At 37.2% G+C, this 26,103-nt stretch overlaps 1 protein-coding gene across 1 annotated transcript in view; it reads left to right on the forward strand.

Annotated features, from left to right (window-relative positions):
* KIAA1407 (KIAA1407 ortholog) overlaps positions 1–26,103 on the forward strand; it is a 64,544-nt gene that overhangs the window by 3,488 nt on the left and 34,953 nt on the right. Inside the window, exons 3-8 of the mRNA XM_004675454.2 lie at positions 5,881–6,019; positions 7,053–7,199; positions 9,988–10,166; positions 11,592–11,815; positions 14,584–14,716; positions 24,235–24,425. Coding sequence (XP_004675511.1) covers positions 5,881–6,019; positions 7,053–7,199; positions 9,988–10,166; positions 11,592–11,815; positions 14,584–14,716; positions 24,235–24,425 — 1,013 coding nt within the window. The remainder of the gene's footprint in view (positions 1–5,880; positions 6,020–7,052; positions 7,200–9,987; positions 10,167–11,591; positions 11,816–14,583; positions 14,717–24,234; positions 24,426–26,103) is intronic.

Raw genomic sequence — 26,103 nt, forward strand, 5'->3', positions numbered from 1 at the left:
CCACCCCTGAGCTTCTGGCCTGTACCCCAGTTCTGTATGCACAAATAAATAAATCTTTAAAAAAAAAAAAGATATGTTTTCCATCACTGGGTGTATTTAAGGGAACTCTAAATAGTCACTTAATGTTAGGGCTAATGAAGAATAAGTGTGAGCATTCAAACAGAGGAGGATTTGGTTAAATAACCCCTGAGATATCATCTAGGTCTGAGATGTATATTTTTGAGTGCAAGTACCATTTAAGTTGAAAGTACCATTAATCTACTTCAGGTGCTTGCCTCTGAGTATCATTTTGGCACCCTGCCATACTCAACTCATTTGTGTACCACATGTTCCAAAATCATGCAGCATTTATCCTGAGAAAATATCCTTCTGCCTTGTGGTATTTTGAAGAGCTGTTTCTTATATTGAAATTGCTATGAGCACCAGGCTGCATGGACACTAGACCAGATGTAACAGTTGTAAGCCATCTCTTCACCTACCCAGTATCCACGTGCTTACTAAGTACTGGCCCACTGTGTTGGGTACTGGAGAGAAAACAATGCTCAGGGCAAATACAGTGCCTGCCTTCTCACAGTTTTTGGTCCAGCTTATTTAAAACTAATGAGGAAATTAAAGATGTAATGGAAGCATGTGGGAATCCTTACCTAGCTTAGATTGGGAAGGCTTCCTGGCTCCTGCAGACAGCTTGACTTAGAAGACACCTGAAATGGATCCATTGCTATGGTCAAGGTGAGCCTCTGAAAAGATCACTCCTCAGCTTCCATTAAGCATGGCTTACATGTCAGTGTTGCGAGGCCCACTACCAAACCCATTCAGCACTTAGTTGCGCATTTTGTCTTTTCCAGGAGGGAAGGTTTAAAACAGAAGGATAAATTCTGCTCCACTTTGTCTACACTGTTTCCCTATTTCAGTAGTTTTCCTAAATTCAGCCAGCTTGATTCAGTTAGATTTTTATCAGTTATCATTTCTCCAAAACTTCTCCAGCAGCTCTTTCTCTGTATGCCTTCTAATCTCCCTGGTCTTGAGAAAAACTATGACAGCCCTCACTTGACGCTGCAGCCCATTCTGATTGCTGTATATATTTTTTTCTTTAACATCTTTGTACATAGCCCGGAGTCCTTGCCTTTATGATTCTCTTATTCTCTTATGTCTACAATTTCTTTCTAGCAGTTCCTATTTCTTATCACGCTACAGAAACTGCCATCATGAGAGACTTCCTGACCAAATTCAGAAATTTAATTAATTCAGATCTTTATTCTAAGCTTTTTAAATTTAGCTTGACATCATTATAGTTTACTCTGGAAATCCTTTCCTCCATTATCTTTTTATAATATTGTTTCTTTTATTACCTTTCTCTTCATTTCTTTTGCTTAACTTATTTTTTAATTTCATTCCCAGTAAATCACAGCTACAGGTATATTCGCAACAATTATATCTTCTGGACCTACGACATCCAAATCCAGTTGGGTAGACTGCCACCCCTCAAAATCAGCTAAACTTATTATATGGAAGAGGCAGTAGTATATGGGAAGATATGGAGCATGATAAAGTTTGAGAAAGGGCTTATAGTTTGGAAGAAGAAGAATATAATGACTAGAGGACTTAGATGCAACACCAGTTTTGGGGAGTAAGGGCAGCAAAAGAAACCAGGCCACATGGACCTTAGGCCAAATATAACCATTGTCATCTATCTATGTACCCATCCAGTATTCAAGTGCTTAGTAAGTGTAGAAGATTGCTGTTGGAAAGAGGGCTCTCAGTGTGTGGTTTCAACAGTAGAAAATTCTGTATGTCTTGGATCAGGATGACCATGTCAGTGGGTTGCTAAAGTACAGTTGAGTGGAATCAAGGAGATTGAGCAGACCTTGAGGCTGAAATAGAGGTAAGTCTCCTCACAAATATTGAACTCACTTAGAATCAGAGAGATACTTGGGTAGAATTGTGACTCGTGGGGCAGTTCACCTAAATGCAATAGCCCATCACAATTTACAGTTCATCCGCATCATGACTTGAGAGTGACACTGTGACTTATCTTCTTACTCCAATGTATTCTGCTACTTTGAGCTTTCTGAGCAGTTTTATCATGTAGCTCTCTCCTCTTGAATCTTGATTGTGCATGCCACCAGGTGAAACTGTCAATTCCGGATGGCATTTAAGACCTTGTATTAAACTACGTGTAATGGTCCCATTACTGGTACTCTGCGGCCCTCTACCAGGTGTCTTCTCTTTGCTTTGCCACATGTTGTTCTTCAGTATGGAATACTCTTCCTTTCTGAGAGAACAATCCAGACCCCTTCCTTATGGCCTAGCTTTAGATGCCCCTTCTCAGTGATTAACTCCCCATTATCTGCCTCAATTGTTCAATCCAATCTTACAAAATTCTTCTCAGAATTACTTTGTTATTCATACATACAGCATTTATTCCTTTATGGAGTGATTAAAAACTTTAATAAAAAGAGTATACTTCAATTACAGAACTGTTATAGATGAACATGCAATTTGCACATGAGCATATATAAAGAAATACTTGTATCTGCTACCCTTGAGGAATTGAAGAGTGTGTCAGAGCTGCTGTTTCTGCCAACAGAGGTGATCGGCTACAAAGATCTAGAGTCGACAATGGGACTGTGGGACATAGAAGCACATATTGAACATTTGCAAGATCATGAGGATAATTGGATTGTTCCTTTACAAACTGCCTTGGAACTGTCCTTGAGCTGTTTATTGTATATAGGTGGCATTTGATGCTCCCTCCCTAGCACCCCTCCACACACACACACACACACAAGGAAACAAAGTGAGCTCTTTGCAATCAGAGATTTTACTTCTGTTTTCCCCTTAAGATCCCCTGTATGGGCCCCCCCTGATGGTGCAGTGGATTAAAGCACAGCACTAAGAAGCTAAAGCCACTTCCACATGAGTTCGATCCCCGCCTGCCCCGAAGGTGACCCACATGGCGTGGCAGACCTCTCCTGACCCGCCTGTTGCTCCCCCCAGCAGTGTACTTCATCAATCTGCCTGTTCTGCTCCCCATTCTGTCTCTGGTGAAGCCTCTCCACGCCCCTGCACCTCTGGCCTGTATCCCAGTTCTGTATGCACAAATAAATAAATCTTTAGAAAAAAAAAATCCCCTGTAATATTAGCAGCAAAGCTAACCTATAGTCTACTTGATTAAAGAGTAGCTGTTAATTTTTTATGTGCTTTTTCTTTCTTTTTTCCATACGCACATGTGCCATTCACCCTCCACCACCAGTGCCCCATCTGCCTCCCTCCCTCACCCCCTCTAAGTTGCTAAACTGACACAAATGTTTATTTTGCCAAGATATAATTTTAGACTTCTCCTGGCTTTTACATATTTATTTTGAAAAGAAAAGTGGTAAGAATGTAACATTTATTTATTTAAACTATTTGACAAGTTTACTGCTCTCATTGAAGTCCCCATTACTTCCTATTAACTCTATGCCATACATTGTTTCTCTTCTTTGAATTTTTTAATTGAAGTAACAATGGTTTGCAACATTACATGTGCTTCAGATGCCTAGAACCATACCTCCTACAAAGGGTGTGATTATTTTTTTTCCAAATATTTATTTATTTTGTAGAAGTACTTGGGTGTAGGCCAGAGTAGAACAGAATGGGGGGGGGGTGAGTGGACTCACCAGAGACAGATTGGGGAGCAGAACAGGCAATTTAACTGAAATACACTGATGAGGGGAGCAATGGGTGAGACAGGAGAGGTCTGCTGTGGCTTGTGGGTCACCTCCCTGGCCAGGATCAAACTCAGGCTGTAGTGGTGATAGTGCTGAGTCTTAACCCTCAAGGCCACCAGGGAGGTCCAAAGGGTGTAATATTTTAAAACAAGGAAATTCCAAGGTTATTTCTAATTCTTAGTATTACCTAATCCCCCTGCACCACCACCCCCCCATCTTCATTTTAAGCAATATCCTAAACACTTGTTAAGGCCAAGAAAACATTACTCCTTACTTCCTTACTTGTTAGTACCAGATTCTACTTCTTTAATACCAAAATTAATCTTTTTCCTGTCTCTTAACTCTCTACCTCCTCTCTTAAGAACCTGTACAAAACACACACACACACACACACACAACAAACAAACAAACAAAAGAACCTGTACAAATTCCAGGGCAGTGGAGATGACATATTATCCAATGTTATTTCTTTCATTCAAAGTCTGAGAAACTAAGTCTACAACCCAGGTTTTTTTGTTTGTTTGCTTGTTTTGTTTTCTTTTTATTGCTTTGTTTGTGGTTGTTTTAATAAAAGTAAGTTGGTTTATTTATATTAGTTACATATGCAAGTATGTATACACACACACACAACCCTACAGGGGATTGGACTGGGGGGGGGGGTAAAAAAGAACCCTAAAGGGAAGGACTACGTAGTATGCATACTGTGACTGTCCAGTGAAGGACATATTTACCAGCATCATAAGTTTGGGGACATCAGAGGCTGAGAAATAATGGAGGAAAACAGATTGCTCCAGAGTGAATATTTTCTTGACTCTGACCTAATTAGATCGTGTTTTCTTCTGACTCTTATTTTTCCTGTATTTTCTATATCTTTTGCAAATTATCCACGAGAATATCAGAACAGAGAAGGGGACTCGGGTTTGCCAGGAGGGTGGTGACAGATCCATGTAGTCAGAAAAAGCCTTACTATAAAGGTGACAATTGAGTAGACTTGAGGTGGTGAAGAAACAATCATGGATATCTGGGGGTCAGCAGTCCAGCAGAGGCGAAGTCAGGTAGGAACACACTTGGCGTATTTAAGGGGGAATAAACAAGGAGGTCAGTGTGCCTGAAGGAGAGCTCTTCAGGGAGAGGAACAGGCAAGAGGTCTGTTTGCTCACAGAGGGCCCATTTGTAGCACCTTGGAACACCTTGTAAGGACTCTAACTTTTCTGAGAGAAGAAGAGTACGCTGAACAGTTCTGAATGGAATTATGTTATATTATACCTTTTATTTTAAAGGGATTTCTTTGGCTGCCCTGGCTAAAGGCTGTTATCAAATAAACTGTCAAGAAATTGTGTTGTCTTGGGCCCTGGGTGATAGCAACAGAGGTGACATGAAGGGGCAGATTCTGGATATATTTTGAACATACAATCAATACATTTCCTGACTGATTGTAGGTGGGGTGAGGAACAGATTCAAGGAGAATTAACAGGGTTTTGTCCAGAGAACTGAAGAGTACTGTTGTTTCTACCTAAGTTAGAAGACTGGAGCACGGAAGTTGTGACAGAAAACCGTGGGGAGAGGAGAAGTCAGGAATGTTGTTGTAAAATAACTTCTTTTGTGCTGTTTTAGCCAAAATGCCAAGACAGCCCGCTCATTTGCACCAATCTTTTCCCCAACCCCATGAATTTGGCCATGTTTTGACTTGATTCTTACTGCTGAGTTAAATATTCAGGATTACTACAATTCAATGACTCTCCCCCAATTTTACTGAAACTACAGAGTAGTACAGGAAGTTTAGTTACTCTGCCTATGGTTCATATTTATATGCAGGTCCTAGTGGCATGGAAACTAGTGAGATAGTATACTTTGTATTTAAAATAGGATGTCCACATTTCAGGATCCCATTACTGATGCTCTAAACAAAAGTTACCTGAAGCTTAAACGCCTGTTTGTGCGAATGTAAACATTCTGAATACTCCTTAAAACTTGGTAACAAATAACTCTTGGTAGTAACAAATAATACCAGAAAATTATTTGGGATTGATACTTAAAGAGTTACTTTGAAAATGGAAAAATGAAAATATGTTAACAGTTCATAGAAAATTGGATTCTTGAAGAAGAGAGAAATTCTTTAACACTGAACAAAGTTGTCATCTTAATGTATCTTTTTCCTGTTATGTTGAAGAGAGTGGAGAAAGCCTCAGAATTTGCAGTTTCGAAAGCATTTTGTGCTGGAAATTCAGATTTATCCAGTCTTTGGCACCAAAGCACAGATTTGGAAGCATCTGAACAAATAAAGGATTATGATGAAGTCTATGCAGAAGGTGAGAAATGCATTTTTGCTGTTAACAATTCTTTGGTATATCGCTTATTAAAATAAAACAATGCACTTCAAAATAGAGAATGTAAAGTTCTTTTTTTCTCTTATTCTGAATTTTCATTTCTTTCTACTGTCCCAAAGTTAATTTACTCTGTAGTTCTCCCCAATATTGAAAGTAGGCTATATTTAAGGCCATTTTGTCTCCTGAAATAGAAGCACGTCAAAAGGCAGTTTAACACACACATTTACCTAGTGAGGGTTGTTGGGATTACTCCTGTAGCTCAGAGGGCAGCATGTTGATTTCACCTATTAAATGTAGATAATTTGATCACTAGTTTACAAATCAACTTTGTTCCTTAAGAATATGGTCTAAAACTGAAGATACCTCCCAGAAGCATAAACTCCTCTAGAATTTAGTATTTTAGTTACTGATATCCTTGAGGAACCCCAGTGTTTAAGGATGAAAAGATCAGGGGTAGGGACAGGGGGTCATCCCTGATCTAGAATTGCTCTAAATCTAATGCTCACATTACATCTTCTACCACATCTACCGCTTTCTCTCTCCATCACTCCTCTCCAAACTTCTGGTTGTTTTTTCCCCAACACTGTAAACATTCTCCTGCCTTAAGGTCTTTGCTTTTGCTCTCTCTCTCCTTGGAGTGGAATTCCCTTCCATAGATACAGGCCTTGCTCTCTCACTCCTTGCCTTCCTTTTGTTCAAATATCTTCTCAGTGAGGACTTTTTCACCACCCAACCTATAACTATCAACACTCGACTTCTCTTCCTTGAATATCATTTTCCTCTGACTTAGCTTGTTGCTTCTCTTCCCTAGTTAGAATGTAAACTTCATGTTGGTAAGATTTGTTTTCCCTCTTTTATTCACTGTTATACTTCCAGCATCTAGAACAGTATTTGATAGACGATAAGTGCTTAGTTAATATTTACTATTTATTTTCATAAAAAAAATGAATAAAGAAGTCTCTGAAGTAGTTGAAATATTAGAAAGATTGTTTTTGTTTGTTTTTTTAATTGATAGCTCAGGAGCTGGTCAATGGTTGGTTAGATTCCAAACTTAAACAAGAACTAGCAAGTGATGAAGAAGGTGATGATGAAGGATACCCCATGTCAAGTGTCCCTTCTCTGCCAGAAGCCAATGACCATTTGAAATATGACAAGTTTGATGGTAAGGATTTATCTGATTGTTCTCAGTTTCAAATCTAATGGTTTTAAAAGGAAGTCTTTAACTTTTTGAATAATGATACATTATAGTTAAATTTTTCTTTATTCAGTTTGAATTGTTTATGCTATATCCTCAGTAAATTCATGCTTTTTAATTAAAATAGTCTACTACCTTGTAATATTATTTATTTATGCATACAGAACTGGGTTACAGGCCAGAGGAGCAGGGGAGATGAGACAATTCACCAGAGACAGAGTGGGGAGCAGAACAGGCAGGCTGATGAAGTACAATGCTGAGAGGAGCAGCGGCTGGGTCAGGAGAGGTTTGCTGTGCCATGCAGGTCACCTACAGGGTGGGGATTGCACTCACACTGAAGCAGCCACCACCAGCTTCGCAGTGCTTCATCCTAACCTGTTGCGCCATCAGGGAGGGCCTGCTTCATATATCTTTGTAAGGGAGGTTATTACTTGTACACAAAGCTAGTATCAGATAAGTTAAATAGCTGTCTTGTGAGGATTTTTCAGATGTGCCTAAATAATCTGAGGCTTTTCCCCTGAGCATACTGATAGGGTATGTGATGATGGTGGCAGTTCTTTGTGCATGACTCAGATACCCTTAATGAGCTCACCTAACAGGATTCCTCTTGTTTAGGGCCCTATAAAATGCCAATTTTAGTAATTACAAAGTCATGAGCTCTTAGGAATCCTTCAGTATCAGCTATTCTCTTTAACTCTTCCTTACCCCCTCAGGTAAAGACACTTCTAGAGTGTCCCTAACATGAAGTGATGCAATTCAAAAGACTGACCATACCAAATATAGGCATGAAGTGATATCTAAATACCTTCCACAATAGGAAGCATAAATTTTAGGAGGATCCCATTAAGCCCTTGTGAGGCTCTAATCTTCATAGCATTCTCCTTAATTAGGAGAATTAGGATTTTATTATCATTATCTTTTACCCTTTAGTACAAAAATATTAACCAGTATGTGATTATCTTAATAGACACAAAAAAGCACTTGTCAAATCTAGCATCTGTTCATGATAAAAACTCTCAGCAAACTAGTAACAGAAAGTAAATACCTCAACCTGACAAAGGGCATTTACTTAAGACACAATAGAAAACAAATAATAAAATTACAAGTATAAGTCCTACCTTATCAGGAATTACATTAAATGTAAATAGATTAAATACTTCGGTCAAAGACAGAGATTAACAGGATGAATTTAAAAATATACCACTATATTTTATTTATAAAAGATACACCTTATATTCAAAGACACAAACAGGTTGAAAACAAAAGATGGAAAAAGATACACCTAACCAAAAAAGAGCTAGAGCTAGTATACTAAACATTTTAAAATAGACTTTAAGACAAAAAAAAAAAGTTACCAGGATAAAGTGCATTTTATAATAATAAAATCATTAATTCCTAATAAATCATTGTTATAAACATATATATAGAGTGCTAAAGATAGTCATGCACATACACACACACCCCTAACAGAAAAGCCCCAAAATACATGAAATAAAAAATTAGTTATTTCAACAGTAATTGTTGAAGACTTCATTACCCCATTTTGAATGATGTTTGGAACAAAACAGAACATTGATAAGGAAGATGTTCATTATCATTAGTCATTAGAGAAATACCCATAAAATGAAAAGGAGCCACCATTACACATGTATTTAAGTGGCTTAAATTCAAAAGACTGACCATACCAAATATTGGTGAAGAGTAGAAAAATTAGAACACTCCTACACTGCTGGTGGGAATATAAATTATACAACCCTTTTTGAAAAGTTTGATGGTTTCTTTAAAAGTTAAACATATATGTTCCAGTGGGGGGAGGGAAATGCACTGGACTATGGTGATGGCAAAAGGGTGATTTGGTGATGGGAAACCCAAGGAGATTGCAACTGAGATGGAAAAATGCACAAAAATATGTAAAAATAAACTATTATTTTAAAAAAAGTTAACATATCCAACCATTCCACGATTAGGCGTTTCTCCAAAAGAAAAAAATAAAACTTTGTATATATCACACAACAAATCTATAGGTAACCCAACTGTCCATCCGTAGGTGATTGAATGAACAAATTATGGTAGAACCACTAACAAAAAGGGTTATTTTACTAATACAACCCAGATGAATCTCAAAATAAATATGTTGATTGAAAGAAGCCTAATTAAAAAAAAATAAGTCCATAGTATACAATTTATTTGACAACAAAGTTCTAGAAAATGTAAACCAATCTATAGTAACAGAATGTTGGCCTGTTGTTGCCTGAGATAGGACAAAGAGCATAGGGGTAAATAGAAGAAAGAGATTAGAAATTGAAATTCAGACCCTTTTAAGACTGACAGACATGTTCATTATCTTGTGTATAGTGATGATTTTCCAAGTGCTTATATGTCAGAACTTACAAATATGTCAGAACTTATATGTCAGAACTTTAAATATTTGTGGTTTATTTTATGTCAATTACATTTACTGCAACTTTTTATTGCAGTAAAGTCACTTTCTTACAAAAGCAACGGAGTTGTCAAGGATGTTTAGACTGAAATAATATTCTTTAGATTTGGCAGTCAGAGAGTTTTCCGTGATTTGGTTGAGAACAATTCCTTATGAGGTTTTATCTTCACAGTTGAAGGTAATTGCTGAGGATTATACTCATCCAGTTGGCATTATTGGTTACAGCTTTATATTTTTATTGTAGCAGGATTATTTAAACACAATGACTATACTAAAATTAAGTTTTTTTAATGTTCACTGTTTTGTTTTCCTCAGATTTATGTAGATATCTGGAGGAAGAAGAAGAAGGTACCACTGTTCAGAAATTTATAGACCATCTGTTCCATAAAGATGTGGTGGATTCTGGGATGTTGGAAGATCTTGGAATGAAGGAAAACCAAGACAAGAAGCAGCAGAAGGATCCTCGTCTTACCATGGAGATGAGACATAAGCAGGTGGGAGGGAAAAACAAAATTAAAATGGATAACAGGAAGCAATCTTTGTGTAACACATTTAATAGGCTTAAATAAAGACTTAGGCTTTATTATGAAAAAGGGTGCCATCTGTGGTTTGGTTAGAAAGAATAAAAATAAAATATAAGAACTTCAGAAGAAAAATAATGCTTAGAAACTGAGGATAAGAAGCAATTTATTTAAGACAACCAAAAAAAAAAAAAAGGAATAATTGATTTTTGACCAACGTGGTAAGCTAAACTCCATCAGTTTGGATGTGGAATTTCCTATTAGAAATATGTAGGTTGAGTTTTGCTTGAATTTGGTTTTTGAATTGTGACATCAATATATTAATGTCATGAATATTCTAGTGACTGTTATAATACTTTTCTAGACAACTGAAAAATTTACTCATTTTGTGATTATAATTTGAAAGGGAGGACGTCTGAATTAAATCTACTTCAGCTGTTTTGAATTAGAAAGGCATATGGGAAGTTTCTTTTCTTCAAAGGGAATAGGTTATAGGAAAAGATTTTTTTATGTTGGAAAATTTAAGGAAAAATTATATTTCTAAACTTTATAGAGGAATTTCAGAAAATTAAAATGACCATATCTTTCCCACATGTCCAGCACTAAGACTGAGTATGAATTAAAGTCTAGACATGTGTGCTATCTTTTTCAAACACTGAATTTATGCTTACTTTACATCACCAAGGTGTGCCCAGTTAGCACTGAATTTCAGAGAAATGCCTTGGATTTATGACAAAAGGAAGGAAAGAAGGTTCAATGAGAGATAATCATTGTCTAGAAGATGATAAGGGTGAAATAAGAGAGTAACAACCACTACTTAATTAGTAGCTAATCAAACCCTAAAGAATTAATAGGTTTGAAACAAGTGTGCTTATTTTGTGAAGTTCATTTTTGTTTTCCAAGTATGTTCCAGAATCACAGATATATAGAAATAATTATAGAAATAAATGAAGGGTTGTGATGCTCCTTAAGGCAACAAATTACTGTTCTATCTTTCACAGGGTTGCCTGTAAAAAAATATTGTTCTTTTTAAAGTTCTAGTTAGTATGCAGACAGGACCTAAGCAAATAGCAGCAATATACATTTGGTAAAATCTTATGAATGAGACATCATTACTAAGCAAAAATCTGGACCTTGGCACCAGACTCATTAGAGTCTCAGCTTTCCCTAATGCAGATCATTCCCAAATTGTTTCAGACTTATCTCACCTGACTTCATCTACTATTTTGTACTCTTACCCCTTAAGTGAGTGGATTTCTCTTACTCTCTTGATAAACTGCAGTATTCTGAGCCAGAATCTTTCAATTTGAGTATATTTTGACTTCAAAATGTGTTCTAGGGTTTTGCATATCCCTTTCTACTTGAAAGGCTGCACTTCATCCTTGTATTCTCTTTAAGGTAAAAGAAAATCGCCTAAGACGTGAGAAAGAATTGGAGCGGCAGAGAATTGAAAAAACCCTGAAAAAATCAGTCTTCTTAGAAGCTCACTATTTGGTGCAAGAAGAGAAGAAAAGAAAGGCTCTGGAGGCCAAGAAAGAGGAGGAGGAGATTCAAAAGGAGATGGTGAAGCTGCGGAGGGAGATAATTGAGCGGAAACGCACTGTAGAAGAAGCATGGCAAACGTAAGCAGCTGTGAGGAGCTGGGGGGCGTTTTCTTGCCTAAGCAGTCATTTTGCATTGCTCTAAAAGTGTTTAAGTGCACAAACATTGCAATAACAAAACGCAAAAGAGAAATCACCCATTATTCTGCCATCTTAACAAATTAATTATTTTCATTTCTCCTGTTTCCTCCTGGTCTTGGTCCCTTATATACATGATTGTAATCATAAAGTACATTTAATTTGTTATTCTGCTGATTGTAATTAATGCTTTGCCTGGAGTCATGAGGTCTGCATATTACTCCATTAAGTTCCTGTATCATTATTTTATGTCATCACCTCTTCTTCCCATACTGGTAAGCATTTCAGCTATTTCAAATTTTTTACCAATATAATAGTGTGCAGTGATCATATTTAAGGAAGCATTCCCATTTTTTTGAATTGTATTATTAGGAGTTTAATTACTGCCCTAAAAAATATGGGCCCTTTTATGACTCTTGAAATGTAGCCAAATAGCCTTCTAAATGGGTTTATATATTTACATTATCACCAACAGTGGCCTATTTCCCCTACTTTTCTCAGCAGTGGAGAGTATTATCCTTTTCCATCTTTTTTTTTTTCACTTTTCATAGGCCTTATGTTGACTAGTATCCATTTCTTTGGTTACCTAAACATTTTTAGCATTGAACATGTGTCTGCATGCGCATTCACTAATTATGCCTCATCACGGTAGGAATTGTTCGCTGTCTTATCTTCTGAAGAGTCACCATTGCCTTACGGCCACTGATAAGAAGTCAAAAGAGTTCTCACAGGATGTAGTACTATTATATATCCTCAGCAGAAAATGAGCTTTATACAAGAAATAACTAACGTATTTATTCTGAGAAACAGCACTGATGCATGAACTGTAAAAGCCTTGGAACAACGTGACTGAAGCGACTGAATACTCAAACTGAGAGGCCGGAAAGGCCTATTAGATAATCCCTTTCACCCCCATCAGCCTACACAGCTTTTCTCCCTTGTGTTCTTGATTGCTCTTATTCTACCCAATTTAAAACAGCCAGCCTGGGACGCACTTCCCTCTTTCAAGTGCCAGGTTCAGGCCTCCTCCAGACGCTCTCTCTTGCAGAAAGCAATCACCAGTGTTTTAGTGAGTTCTTGCTAAGGTCAACCTTGCTTTTCAGATTCCTCTCAAGCTCTGAAAAATCTAGGCTGACCTAAAATAAATTGTGAGAACAGGTAACATTTGATGGCAGAAAGATGCTCTGCTCACAGTGGGCACTCAGCAACTCACCACTCATTTCTTTTAAAAGTTAAAATCTTACCGTGGTTACAGTGAGACAGATAATATGCTACATCTCAAGGTGGATGAACTCATTTAAGTGTTCTGGAAAGCAATTTGGCAATAAATAATAAGAGCTATAAGAAAAATGGTGTTGTCTCCTGACTGGGGAATTCCAGTTCTAGGAAAATTGCTCTAAGAAAATGATCAGACATCCAGACAAAGATTTGTGCACAAAGATAATTTAAATAATTTAATTTATAATCAGGCATTATAAAATATTGGAGAAATTAATAAATGGTTATGTAGTGAAACAATACTGATATGTTATCAGTGGTTTTTTCTAGATGGCATTTAGACTGCTGCAATTTTTTTCAATGAGCAGATATTAGTTTCAAACAGATGCATATTTTAATGATCTGCCTATAACCATCAAATATAACATTCCTATGGCATTAGTAAGTTTGGAAAGCGACAGTAGCATTTTATTGTTGCTACAACTTTCAACTTTTTGTAAGCTACCCTAAATCTCCTACATTGTGTTGTTTCCATTTATTAACTACTAGGGTAAGATAGTAACTTTAGACTAGAGATGCAACCTTAGCCAAGTGATGGTTAACAACATTAGAAATCTGTAGGATATATGAGAATTAATAGCAGACTCTCTCTGGGGTACCCTGGTAGCCCTTCTCTCAAATTGAGTTTCCTCAACTGTAAAGCAAAGTTTGCAAAGAGAGGTGAGTTTCATTGTTTTCACAGCTGTTTTGTGACCAGAGCCATGAACCTTGATTCCTGATTCGGTTTTATCTTTACGACATCATTAACAGGGTATATATTTTTCACACATACAGATAATTACATACTTTAATACACTTCAATTAGAGAGCAATGGCTGTGACCCTGCTTGAATTACTATAAGAGAGAGGACCTGGGTGAGGACTAAATCACTAGGTAGGGAAGGAAGAGAATGGCCAGAAAGTCCTGAAGGCCTTTTCCTTCTTGTCAGTGAGTTCTGTTTTCTCTTTTCAGCTATTTTAGTTCATCTGAATTCCATTTTCTCCATAACCAATAATACCTGTTTATTATTTTACTGCCTAGAATCTTGAGAAGTTTTATTCGAATACCCTCAGTACTTTCTTTCTTGAGGGTCCTCTTTTGTCCTCCTCCCCTTTGTAAGAAAGAGACCTGATGTCTACATTAAAGAAAACCCAGTTCTCTAATTTTGTTCAAAGTAGTAATATTAAACTCTATAAAAATGCTTTACCAAAATATCTGTAGTACTTTCTACTTCTCAGTATACATTAGAATAATTTTATTTAATTTGTGTTTATAAAGGAATAAGCTAACATTCAAAAAAACCAAAAACAACCCCACTATCTAGTTTTTTAGCCAGATCTAAAAATCTGTGTCTTATACAGAAAAAGTCAGTGTTTATTCCACTATGGTAGGTTGTAATTATTCATTACTAAGTCTACTGTTTATACACAGATATTTAAATTGTTATTAATAGAGAGAAGAAAAGGCAAGAAGAAAATTCCCTCAAAAATCCAGAAAAAGGCATGCTGGATGAAGAAAAATTGGCAAAAAAAAGAAAGAAGAAACTGAAAGAGTTATTAATACAGACTTTCAAGGAAAATCAGCAGGTAGGATTTATAATTATCCTTTATTCGGCAAGCTCAGCATAGATGAGAAAGCGCTCCCTCAGCAATGGGACAGAGTAATGCTCAACCCAGCAAAGCCACGTCACAGATTCCAAAACTGCCCACACCATTGGTTCGGTGCCACCCACCTGGCCTAAGGCATAGGCAGTGATCCATTTCCTCATTCAGAAGTTATTCATATACACTTTGTGTGATCCTGGAGAATCAAGGTATTAACTTGGAATGTTAGTCTAAACTATCCTTGTCAGAATAGCATTCAGCTATTAAAGCAGATCTTTGGCAGAAACTTAGCGTCCATAATGAGTTTTATGGATTGCTGTGTTCTGCTTTATTCTAAAGAATTATTCAGAAAGTCATTTGTCTTTTGGCAATTCAGATCATAAAACAATGATAAGCTTACATAAAACAATGATAAGCTTACATTTATGCTTCTCCTTTTGGTAGCCTGTATTTTCTTCTGCTCTCCCTCTTTTTACTTTCACTGTTCATAAAATTAACTGTCTACTTTTTAATTGACAAATGAGCATACTCTCCAAGCCATGTAAACAGAAGCATGTGTTTTTTTTTTTTTTTCAATGAAGTGAGATTGATAACAGTATGAATTTGGGGTTTATAACATTTCAGGAGAAAGGAATTACTTGGGAGATTGACAAATGAGAAGGTCAAATGTAAAAAGATAAATATATGTATAGCTTTTACAACATTGGGACCTTAGGCATTGCTGAAATTAGTGAGGATTAATGGCATGAATGCATGAATGCATGAATGAATGAATTTAGCTAGAGAATGTCAGGAAGGCATTGAAAAAGCTTTATAAAGGTAGGTTAGACTTACAGAGGCCCTGGAAATTAATAAAAGGAATTTACATATGTTACTGACAACTAAGATCTGAGGGAAAAACTAATCAAAGCAGCATTTAAAAAAAAAAACTCACATATGATGGTGGCATTTGGACTGATGGGTAAAAAGTGATATTCATATATGAAACAACAAGAGTTTGGCCAGAGTTTCAGCTTTAGGAAGAGAGAAGGAAGTGTGGTAGGAGGAAATGTTAAGAGTTGGGATTAACATTTAGTAAAAGATAAGTAAAGACTCTTAGATGCCACATTCCTCATGAGACAGATGGAGTTAGTGTGTCCTCCTGCAATATCCGTTAGGATTTCTAGAAGAAAATAAGAAGGAAAGTGACTACGTAGAGGATCATTTTGAGGCAGTATAAGGAAAAAATGCCATGATATCTTACCTAATCAGAGTGATGAACGACACTCATTCCCAGTAAGATTAATTTTAAATTTTATTTAAATCTACTGTGCAGAAGAAGTAATGTGTTTTGGGTTTAAGTGCTCAATATGGATTTTAAAAATATGCAAAGAGTTTTACAAAATTAGTGACCTACCTAAAATTGATTACTTGGTTTTAGAAATGAGAGACTATGAACAAATTATCTCTGCTTTACCACAGATTCTGCTTGATTTGAATCTATACTTTTTTTAAGTTCATGTTGAAGTAATTATAGATATATAGACAAGTTGCAAAAATAATATAGTGTTCCTTAATACCCTTCACCCAGTTTTCCTAAATATTAACTTTTACATAAGTATAGTATAATTATCAGATTAGTAGGAAATTAACATTAGTAAAATGTCACTAAATATTACTAACTAAACTATATATCTTATTAGAATGTCACCAGCCTCACCTTGCATTTCCCTGCTCAAGCCTTAGAATCAACCATTTCTATAGGAGGGCTCCTTCCTTTGACTTGAAGAGTAGAATTTAGAACTCAAGGTAGTAGATGTTTGCATAGCCAGTGGGGTGTCATTGTTTCTGAGCCCTCTCCTCAGGCCAGAACTGAGAAATAATTGTATATAGACTAAAGCACACATTTCATTAATTTGTGTGTCTATCTGTATAAATATGAAATCCAAGAATGCATACTGACACATCAGTTCATTGTTGATGTTATGCCTATGGCATAGAATATTCCAAAAGGCTCCCTTAAAATAAACTGTAGCAATATGGAATTGTGTTCCTTCCCCTTCCTTGTTTGTAACTATTTCTCTATTTCTTTGTATATATATTGAAGTAATTGTGACTTGTTAATCATTTCAATTTAATAATTTCAATCCTAACCCAGCACCACAGAGTTACCCCTTGTTTATTTGTATCTTCTTTGGCTGACAATGAGAAACCTGGAGTTATTTATCTAAAATGTATTTACTTCTTTAATCCTACTATGCTATAAAAGTAGTGTCAGAATTGCTAACCCATACGGCTATGGAGACAGATTTACTAACTAGGGTATAGCATTTCTACACTTATTTTCATTTTCAACCTTAAGCAACCTATCATTGCTTAGATTAGTTCTGTACTTCCTCTTCCCCTTTATAGTGTTCATGTTATTCACTTGTAAGTTTGTTAGGATACTTCTAATTTAGATTTCTCCAGTGCATATTGATGTAAATAAGACATGGGGTAAATCCACCTACCCTTTTCACATAGTCCTGACTAGAGATAGGACAGTTTTCTGGTAAATGCACCAGCAGCAGCAGACCCTCTGGGCTCATTATCCTTGCCCCAGCCCACATCTCTAGCCTGGTTCTAAAGGAACCTGAGGCTGCCCTTGGGTAATGAAACTTGGATACTCAGCAGCCTAAATATGACTATAGGATCAAAAAGGGGGAAATGCCTAGCTGGCTTGTTGTAGTGAGTGGCTAAATAATAGGAAGCTCATGACAGCACCTTCAGAATCATTCACTGGCACAAACCCAGTGCAGCTATTTAGAGCAGCTGTGCAAGATGACTTTTAAAAATCTGTTTCTGGGCCCTCCCTGGTGGCACAACAGGTAAGGATGCACCACTGTAAATTAGCGGCAGCCGCTTCAGTGCAAGTTTGATCCCCAGGCCCGGAGGTGACCCACATGGCGTGGCAGACCTCTCCTGACCCTCCTGCTTCTCCCCTCAGAAGTGTACTTCATCGACCAGCCTGTTCTGCTCCCCACTCTGTCTCTGGTGAATCCTCTCACCACCCCTGCACCTCTGCCTGTACCCCAGCTCTGTATGCATAAATGAATAAATCTTTAAAAAAAAATCTGTTTCTAAAAGTTGCTTTAGCTCTGTTATTCTTTGCACTTTGGCTCTGGATTGTATTTTTGGACCCCCCTCCCCCCAAAAAAACTCTTGTGTTAATATTTGGACCATATTAATTAATAGGCTTTCGGAGAAAAACAGTGCAGGCTTTTATCAAAACACAAGTTCAGGTGCAGCACGATTCATGTACTTTAACCACGTATTTTATTGCCAGGTCACTTTATTCAAAAGCATCTGTTTTTGCATAGAAACTTTGTACTTCCTGTCTCTCCTATTTTCTCTTTGATCTTACAGTGAAATCTCTTGGTGAGATTCAGCAATCGACATGTCATTGCTAATTAGCAGAAACAACAAGGGATTAACTATAAAATCCTTATACTATTTGGAAAAGGGCCTTCTTAATTCTCACCCTATTCTGAAAAATATTTAATGTTTTCTTAATAAGATAAGAAAGTCTAAGATCTTTTCCACTTGTGAAAGTTGGAGAGAACAGTGAATGATAGGTTGACACTAACCTAAATCTTGATTCTATGGGGAGTGGTTTTGGTTTGTTCATTTGGTTTTCCTATTAAATAATAATAATGTAGCAAACAATCACTGTTGATGCTATGCCTGTGGCATACAACATTCCAAAAGGCAGCTCCAAAATAAGCTAGAAGAATGTGGAGATGATATTAAAAAGAAGACTGGCTTTCTTTCCCCCCTCACAAGATGATGAAAATTCTCGTTAGGAACATCATTTATATAGCACGGTTCCTTCCCCGCGATCTTAGCTTTATCAGGACTGCCTACACATCACAAAAGAAAAATATTCTGAACTGAAACATAGCAACAGTCCTCTCAGCATGGTTGTCTTATGTTTGTAGAAGAAAATGAAGGAGAGTCTTTTTGCATGTACAACTATAGAAAGGGAGGCATTGGCACATACATGAAGAATATTGGGGTTCGTGTAACTGTCCCATTTAAGCCTATTGTCAAGAAGTAAAATGTGGTATGCTTTTTAGGAGATGTTTGAAGCTTAATTATATAAAATACTTCAGACAGCCAACTCCATGGAAAATTTCCAAGTAAAATTTTATCATTTTGGTAAGGAGGCTGTTGTTTATTTTGTTTTTATAATTCTTCCCCACTCTTTGAATAATCTGGGTTTCCCATTCTCAGGGAAGGGACAATGAAGGCCAGTTTACCAAAATAAAGGACTGCTGTTTTGCCTTTCAGAGTGTTGTGAAATCTTTATTGATCCCAGATGATTTTTTGTTTGTTTTTGTCTTTTGAAAAATAATACTGATTAAACCCTGCTTCTAAAAAACTAAAAAAAAAGGGCTCTCCCTGGTGGCATAAAGAGTTAAAACACCACATTATGGGCTCTCCTATGCCACTGCGGCACAGGTTTCCATCCTGGGCCAGGGACTGACCCACATGGACTGGCAGACCTCTTCTAACCTGCCTACTGCTCCCCTCTCTGTCTCTGGTGAATCCTCTCACGCACCATACCTCTGGCTTATACTCCAGTTCTGTAAACATAAATAAATAAATCTAAAAAAAAAAAAAAAACTAAGAAAAAATCTTTGGCATAAATCAAGCCCTTCCTCTAAAATTACACAGAATAGAATATCTTTTCTCCTAAATAGATGTTTCAGATGAATATTTGTGGGGATCTTCAGAACCATAAGTATATGGAGTAAATGATACCATATTGGCTTAATGTCAGATTCCCCTAGAGGTGAACCAAACAGTTATTTAATATAGTCTGAGATAAACAGTATTTTTTGGCATAGAGGGAGTGGGAGGAAGTTTAGGGATGTGAGAGAAAGGTCAGGGAGTGGGGATTGGGAGAGATGGGGAAGGTTTAGGTGGGGAAAAGGATAGGGTAGACAAGGTAATGGGTAGCTGTAGATTTGTCTGCTTTGCTTTGGAAACTTGTCAAAGCTCTATTGACAAAAGAACTCTAATGAATAGTCAGTTTATAGGAGGCATTATTGTCATTCTTTATTAAAAGATTCTAAAGAGTTTTATTGGTTAAGAATTTACTAACTGGTGAGTCTAAGCAATAGTTTTTTGAAGTTCTTCTACATCTGGGATGAAACAATATTAGATAAAGTAATATTATTAGTTGAACTGCTTACAAGAATTTATAAACTGTCTGTAGGTTGCAATACAAAGTGACACATTTATAGTAAAATGATAAAATATCTCATATCTGAGATTTTTAAATACTCTAGAAAAAATGTAGGTAAAGGAGAGATGAGGTGAAATTAGTATAAAATTGGTCATTTTTTAAGCTGGGTGAGGAATTTATTCTTCTGTTCTACTTTTGGTTATGTTAAATTTCTATAATGTTTTTTTTAGGTTTGAAAAGGAGAAAAAAATTAAAATGCAGACATAGAATGACCATCACATCTTCCAGGGTATAGTAGTAGTAGCATTTTATCTGAAGCCAAAGGTAACATGTAACCACAGCGGTCAAAGTTTAAGCTTCCGGGCTGTTCCCTGGGACCAAATGCCAAGTCCCGATTCTTAGTGCTCTATACTGAGAACTGAATGGATTTTCTTTAATAGTTATAGGAATATATGTGTTTGGGGGCAAGGGGAACCGTGATTCCTCTTTTGTTTGGAGCAAAATTATGAAAATCAGGGATAGGATGAGCCTTCTGGGTACCACTTTTCAGTTCTGCTTCTTTCTATGGGTATTCATTTGCCAAAAATAAATGTTCACTTTCTACCACCAGCTACTTCATAGGTCTGCAGAGTCTTTTGCCTAGCTATAGTGGATCCCAAAAGGGAAAAAGAAGTTGGGGATTGCTTCCTTTTATAGCATTAGGCTGTTTGTCCCCTTTGACCTAAGAACAGCAGAGGGTCAGGTGGGGAGCCATGTGCTTCAGGGCTAACATTCCAGTCTTACCCAATTCCCTGAGACCACAAGTTGTACTGCAGTTTGTTCCATTTGGAAAAAATAAATTGTAAACTTGTTGACATTTTTGTCCTCTTTACAATTCATTGTTTATTTTTCCATGACTGAGAATTTTGATGCAATTATCACTGAGCTTTCTGACAAAAGGAAAATAGCTGAGGAATTTTGATGAGTTACCCACTTCATTAATCAGAAGAAGCATCTCTAGTGACAGGGTTAGAATTACAATGAAGATTAGATAGCAAATTGCTGTTCCACCTAACGTCAATCATTCCCAGTGACAGCAGTGTGATTACACTTCAGGAAAGAGCTTTTCTTGCCAACAAAACGAGGGCAACTCCAGTGCAGGTAATAAATTTAACAGGGCGAGCTGTCATTCCTTCTCTCAAGTGGAATCCTTAACAACCAAATAATGTCTTGAGGAAGATTTTGAGCAAGAAAAGCCTTTTCACTTAAAAAAATCTTTTAAAATTCCACTTTGTAGTATTTTATCTTTAATATTATTAAAAATTTTTTGTACTTGGGAACAGTTCTTCCACAGTGATTTTTTTTTCCCATTCTATTTATCTATACCAAGCCTGATTATCACCATCCCGATGACAAAGAGATGTGGAAGTGAGTAAAAGAATACATGACTGTTTTTTGAACATCTCTCAGAAGTAACATGTGCGGAAATAAATTAACAAGATAGAAATGGAGGGAGGTCAGACTAGTTGTCTAGCTAGTTAAAATACTAATTCTTGTGACTTAAACAGGTTGTATTCCTCCTCCACCCCAGCTGTGCTATTAAATAATAGTTCCTCTTTCAAGGAGCAAAGGGAGAGTATGAAGTTTCTGAGTGCAAAGGACTGAAGACGAGCAGACCTGGAAATGGCAGGAACTCACCAGGGGGAGGAATAATAGAAAGACTAGATTAGGAAAATACATGTGTTTCCCTTCTTCTGCCTTCTAAAGAAAATTATCTCCCAGAGAAGACCCAAATAGAAAGTGTATTAGTTTCTCAAATATTTTCCTCCAAGCACATTTGTGGAACACCTGTTTGCCAAATTCTGTGTTTATAATGAATCAAAAATAGCCATAGTTATGGCTATAACTGTAGCCATGGCTATAACTATGGCTATTCTTGATTCATACCTTTCTTTTTCTTTTAACACTTTAGGTGGGGTTGCTCTTTTGAATAGACAGGGAAAAAATATCCAGTACACTTCAAAAAAGTGCTTGCTGTATGAGTCTGTCACTTTGCTGTTACTAACTTCTCTATTGTGAAACTGAGTGATAGACCTTAAAAATTGCTCATTTTGCTCTCAAAGTTTAAAGACAGATTTTTCCCTTTTAAGTTCAGATATGTTCTAGCAGCGTTTTTCTAAAGTAGCAAGTTATATATCAAATTCTTTCTTTTTCATTATTAAAAAAGCAAAGAGGGCCCTCCCTGGTGGTGCAGTGGGTTAAAGCACAGCACTAAGAAGCTAAAGCCACATTAGCATGAGTTCGATCCCGGCCCCGTAGGTGACCCACATGGCCTGGCAGACCTCTCCTGACCCACCCATTGCTCCCCTCAGCAGTGTATTTCATCACTCAGCCTGTTCTGCCCCCTATTCTGTCTCCAGTGAATCCTCTCACCACCCCTGCACCTCTGGCTTGTACCCCAGTACTGTATGCATAAATAAATAAAGCTTAAAAAAAAAAAAAGTTGGCCCTCCCTGGTGGTGCAGCGGGTTAAAGCACAGCACTGAGAAGCTAAAGCCACTCCGCATGAGTTTGATTCCTGCCTGCCCCAGAGGAGACCAGATGGCGTGGCTGACCTCTCCTGACCCTCCCGCTGCTCCCCTCAGCAGTGTACTTCGTAGATCTGCCTGTTCTGCTCCCCACTGGTGAAGCCTCTCACCGCCCCTGCACCTCTGGCCTGTACCCCAGTTCTGTATGCATTCTGCTGTTTAAAAAAAAAAAAAAGCAAAGAGCTAGTTCTTTTAAGGAGAGACTTTTTATCCAGTAGATTAGGATCACCAAGATAGCAGAATATTTCAGTTTTAGCCTTAGGTGCACCACTCACTCTACCTCTGGGCCTTGATGTCAAGCATTTTCCTCATGAAATTTAGTTTGGTGAGGTAAATCATGATAATATCTGTGGCCTCTCTGTTTTGTAATGATAGTCTACAAATTAATAAAATAGTATGTGTAAGGTATTTGACTTTATAAAAAAAGAAATGTAGAAATCCAAGAAGGATACTGTTATACAGTTATTATTACTAAGATCAATTATGTTTGTACAATTTCAACACTAGCAATATTCCAAGAGTTAAAACTAAAGGTAGTTCTACATAAAATAGTTCATTCAAGAGGTCCCTTACATGAATTTGGTAAATACACAGGATTTTTTAGTATGAAACACATGAAAAATTATAAGAAAGAAGATTTTGTAATTTGCCTAAATAGGACTATACTGGACCTATCTAGAAAATATTTCTGGCCAAATAGACTATTTTTAAGAATTTGAATATGTACTTCCTTATGTTATTGGTCTTTGTATTTATATATTTTCTTTTCCTGTAACCTCTAAAAAGAGAAGATTATATCTTAAAACAACTTTGTTCAGTTCCCAAACTTCCAACAAAGTTCTTCTGTGTTGCTGTGGGAACAGAGGAGAGGGCACTTATAGTTGAGGAGAGACTTGGTAATAGGAGGGCTTCGTGAGCTAAATCACTCCTGAGGTACTCAGGCAGAGAAATTAGTATGAACATAGATAGGGAAGTTGAAAGAGTACAGTGAGGTAAGGCCAAGGACTGAGAGTAATTTGATGTAGTAGGAGCAAGAAGTTTGCTTTGAAGAAAGATGTAGAAAGGACTAAATCTCTTGAGTTTTTAAATTCTAGGACCATGAATAAAGTACTTCTCTGGGGATATCCGTGGGTTCAGCAGGCCTTGTTTGATTTATTGTCAGGTGGAAGATTGCAGGCATCCTACCCTGTCTTTGTAGGCTGGCTCATCAAAGCCCTAACATGGTCAGTTTAGCCTAGCTGAAGCTATTGTTTTTAGCTGTCTTGTTTGAAAGGACCAGAGACCTAATTCCCTCCTCATGGGATCTCCTATATTTGTTTGTGTGGGACAAAATTGGTATTAGTAACAGGGATGAATTAAATGCTTGATTTGAAACTCCTAGGTCCTATTGTAAGCAGGTCTTTCACGCCTCTCAAGCAAGTCCTTTAACTCAGGTCTTAGATGTGACTGTTACTCTAGCTCCCTACATGACTGGTCCCTTACAGTGAGAATTAAGTACTCTAGTGTCAGTGGTGAGGTTGATAGGCAGTAGCATGACTTGAAGATTTCTTGTAACTGTCAGCATAAAGCAGTTGTGCCCTGTCTGTTTCACTGGCATCAAGACAACAGTTCCTAGATTTGTTAGGAAAAGTGGGAGGACGAGATCTGGAGAGAAACCTTTTGATGTTAGATATTAGACACTATAGTGCAACTCAGTGGTAATTTTCCAAATGTTTCCATTTCAGTGTCAAAAACGCTATTTCTCTGCCTGGCACAAGCTGATTCTTGATCATAGGATTAAGCTGGGGAAAGCTGGAACCCTCTCCGACTGGAAGTTTCAACTGAAGGTCCTGCGGGCCTGGAGAGATTACACAAGGTCCCAGAAGTTGAAACGGGAAACTCAAGCTATGGAAAATGAGCTTAGGGAAGAAAACAGGTATTATTATTTGTACCATGAAAATCCTTCCATTAAATTTACCAAGGACACCTTCCCTCCTGAATAAATTCTAAAAACGCCTTTCACTAAAATCATCTTATCCACTTATAAAATGTGCTAATCATTGTTTCTCTATGTTATATCCCAAACTAGAAAAGTTACATGAAAATTATAAGCAAAAAAAAAAAGTGATTAAAATACACTAATGTACAGGCTTCCCACTTTTAAAGAAAGCAAATGTGCCTTTTCTCTTGTTCTCTGATGTAGTAGCATTGTACTTTGGACCGTCTTACAACCCAAAAGACACAGTTTGGTTTCTATGTCAGTAATTCCCATTGATAGAAATCACTGTCTGCACACAGAATGTTAATTAGGGACACAGGGAACATCCATCTGGGAGTGCAAACTGCCAGGAGTAACTCCTCCCGCACCCCTGTCTTGTACCACACATTCTTTAGAGATTTTTGACAACTCTGTATCAGCTTTTATGCTGTCTCTTGTGAATGACACAGAAAAAAAAAAAAAACTTGTTTGTTCAGATACCTTAAAATTAAATGCATTTTCTTCTTTTCATTTCCAAGTTCAACTTTACATTCTTTCACCAAAATCATAGATGTAGAAGGAACCATCTGCTTATTTGGGATGATGAAAAGTGCACCAGTTCATGTTCTTATGCATCATCACTTCTCCACCAGGAACTCCATTCAGGGTGCAAAAGTGATTGAATGATATGTGCAATACTGTTTAAGAAGGATGTGGCCTGTCAGAGCTGTGCAACCCTTTGACCGAATCAGCCCCTGGAGTGAATACACAGGAGATTAGTGCATCTTCTCAAAGACCTCACAGTTTTGTGGTACAGAAATAGTACAGGGGTAGAAACTATACAGGTGTTCAGTAGCAGTATAAACTGTGTAGTGATTCTTGTGAGAGCTGAGAAGAGGGAAGTTGTGCTGTGACTGAGCTGGTTCCTCTAAAATGTCAGGAAAGGCTTTTTTAAGAAATGGGGTTTGAGGTATGCTCTCCACAGTCAGTAAAATGTTCCTGGGTGCAGACAGGCAAAGGAAGTGAAGGCACGAAGTGTAGCCAGCCAGATAAGCTGGAGATCATGAAGCACATGTGTGTCAAGTTCATCAATTTGTGAAAGGCCTTGACTGCCAGATAAGAAGTTTAGGCTTTCTTTGGTAAATGAAGGTGAGTTATTGAAGGTTTTTAAACAGTAGAGTGACTGAGTCAATCTCACTTTCCTAAGAATGCTTGTGGGAAATTTTAAGTGAAAAAAAGGAGCTCAAAATAGAAAATGCTTCCATAATTCATTTCTAAATTCTCAAGAGCCTAGTGACTGATATAAGAAATTGCAGATGATCGCTTATTGAAAAAGGAGTGGCTGGCAGGATTCATTAGATAAACCGGAAATTGAGGGTGTTCTAAAGAGGAAGTAACTTGAGGACAGGCACAAAGGGTTGCAAACTGAAATGTTTAAGTTAACACTGGCCTGTGGGATTTACATGCCAAAAGAAGCTTGTAGAAGAAAAACTTGAAGAACTTGAGATTTCATCCCAATTAAACTGTTTAAAATAAAAGTACTAAATGGGGATTTCATAATAGCATGATGTGCCAATTTTTTTTTAAAGATCTTAGAACTTTTTGTCTCATATCTGTGAATTATTTTCAGGTGCCT

This window comes from Condylura cristata, unplaced genomic scaffold, assembly GCF_000260355.1.
Source record: "Condylura cristata isolate star-nosed mole 26May11 unplaced genomic scaffold, ConCri1.0 scaffold00003, whole genome shotgun sequence".
Classification (NCBI taxonomy): Eukaryota; Metazoa; Chordata; class Mammalia; order Eulipotyphla; family Talpidae; genus Condylura; species Condylura cristata.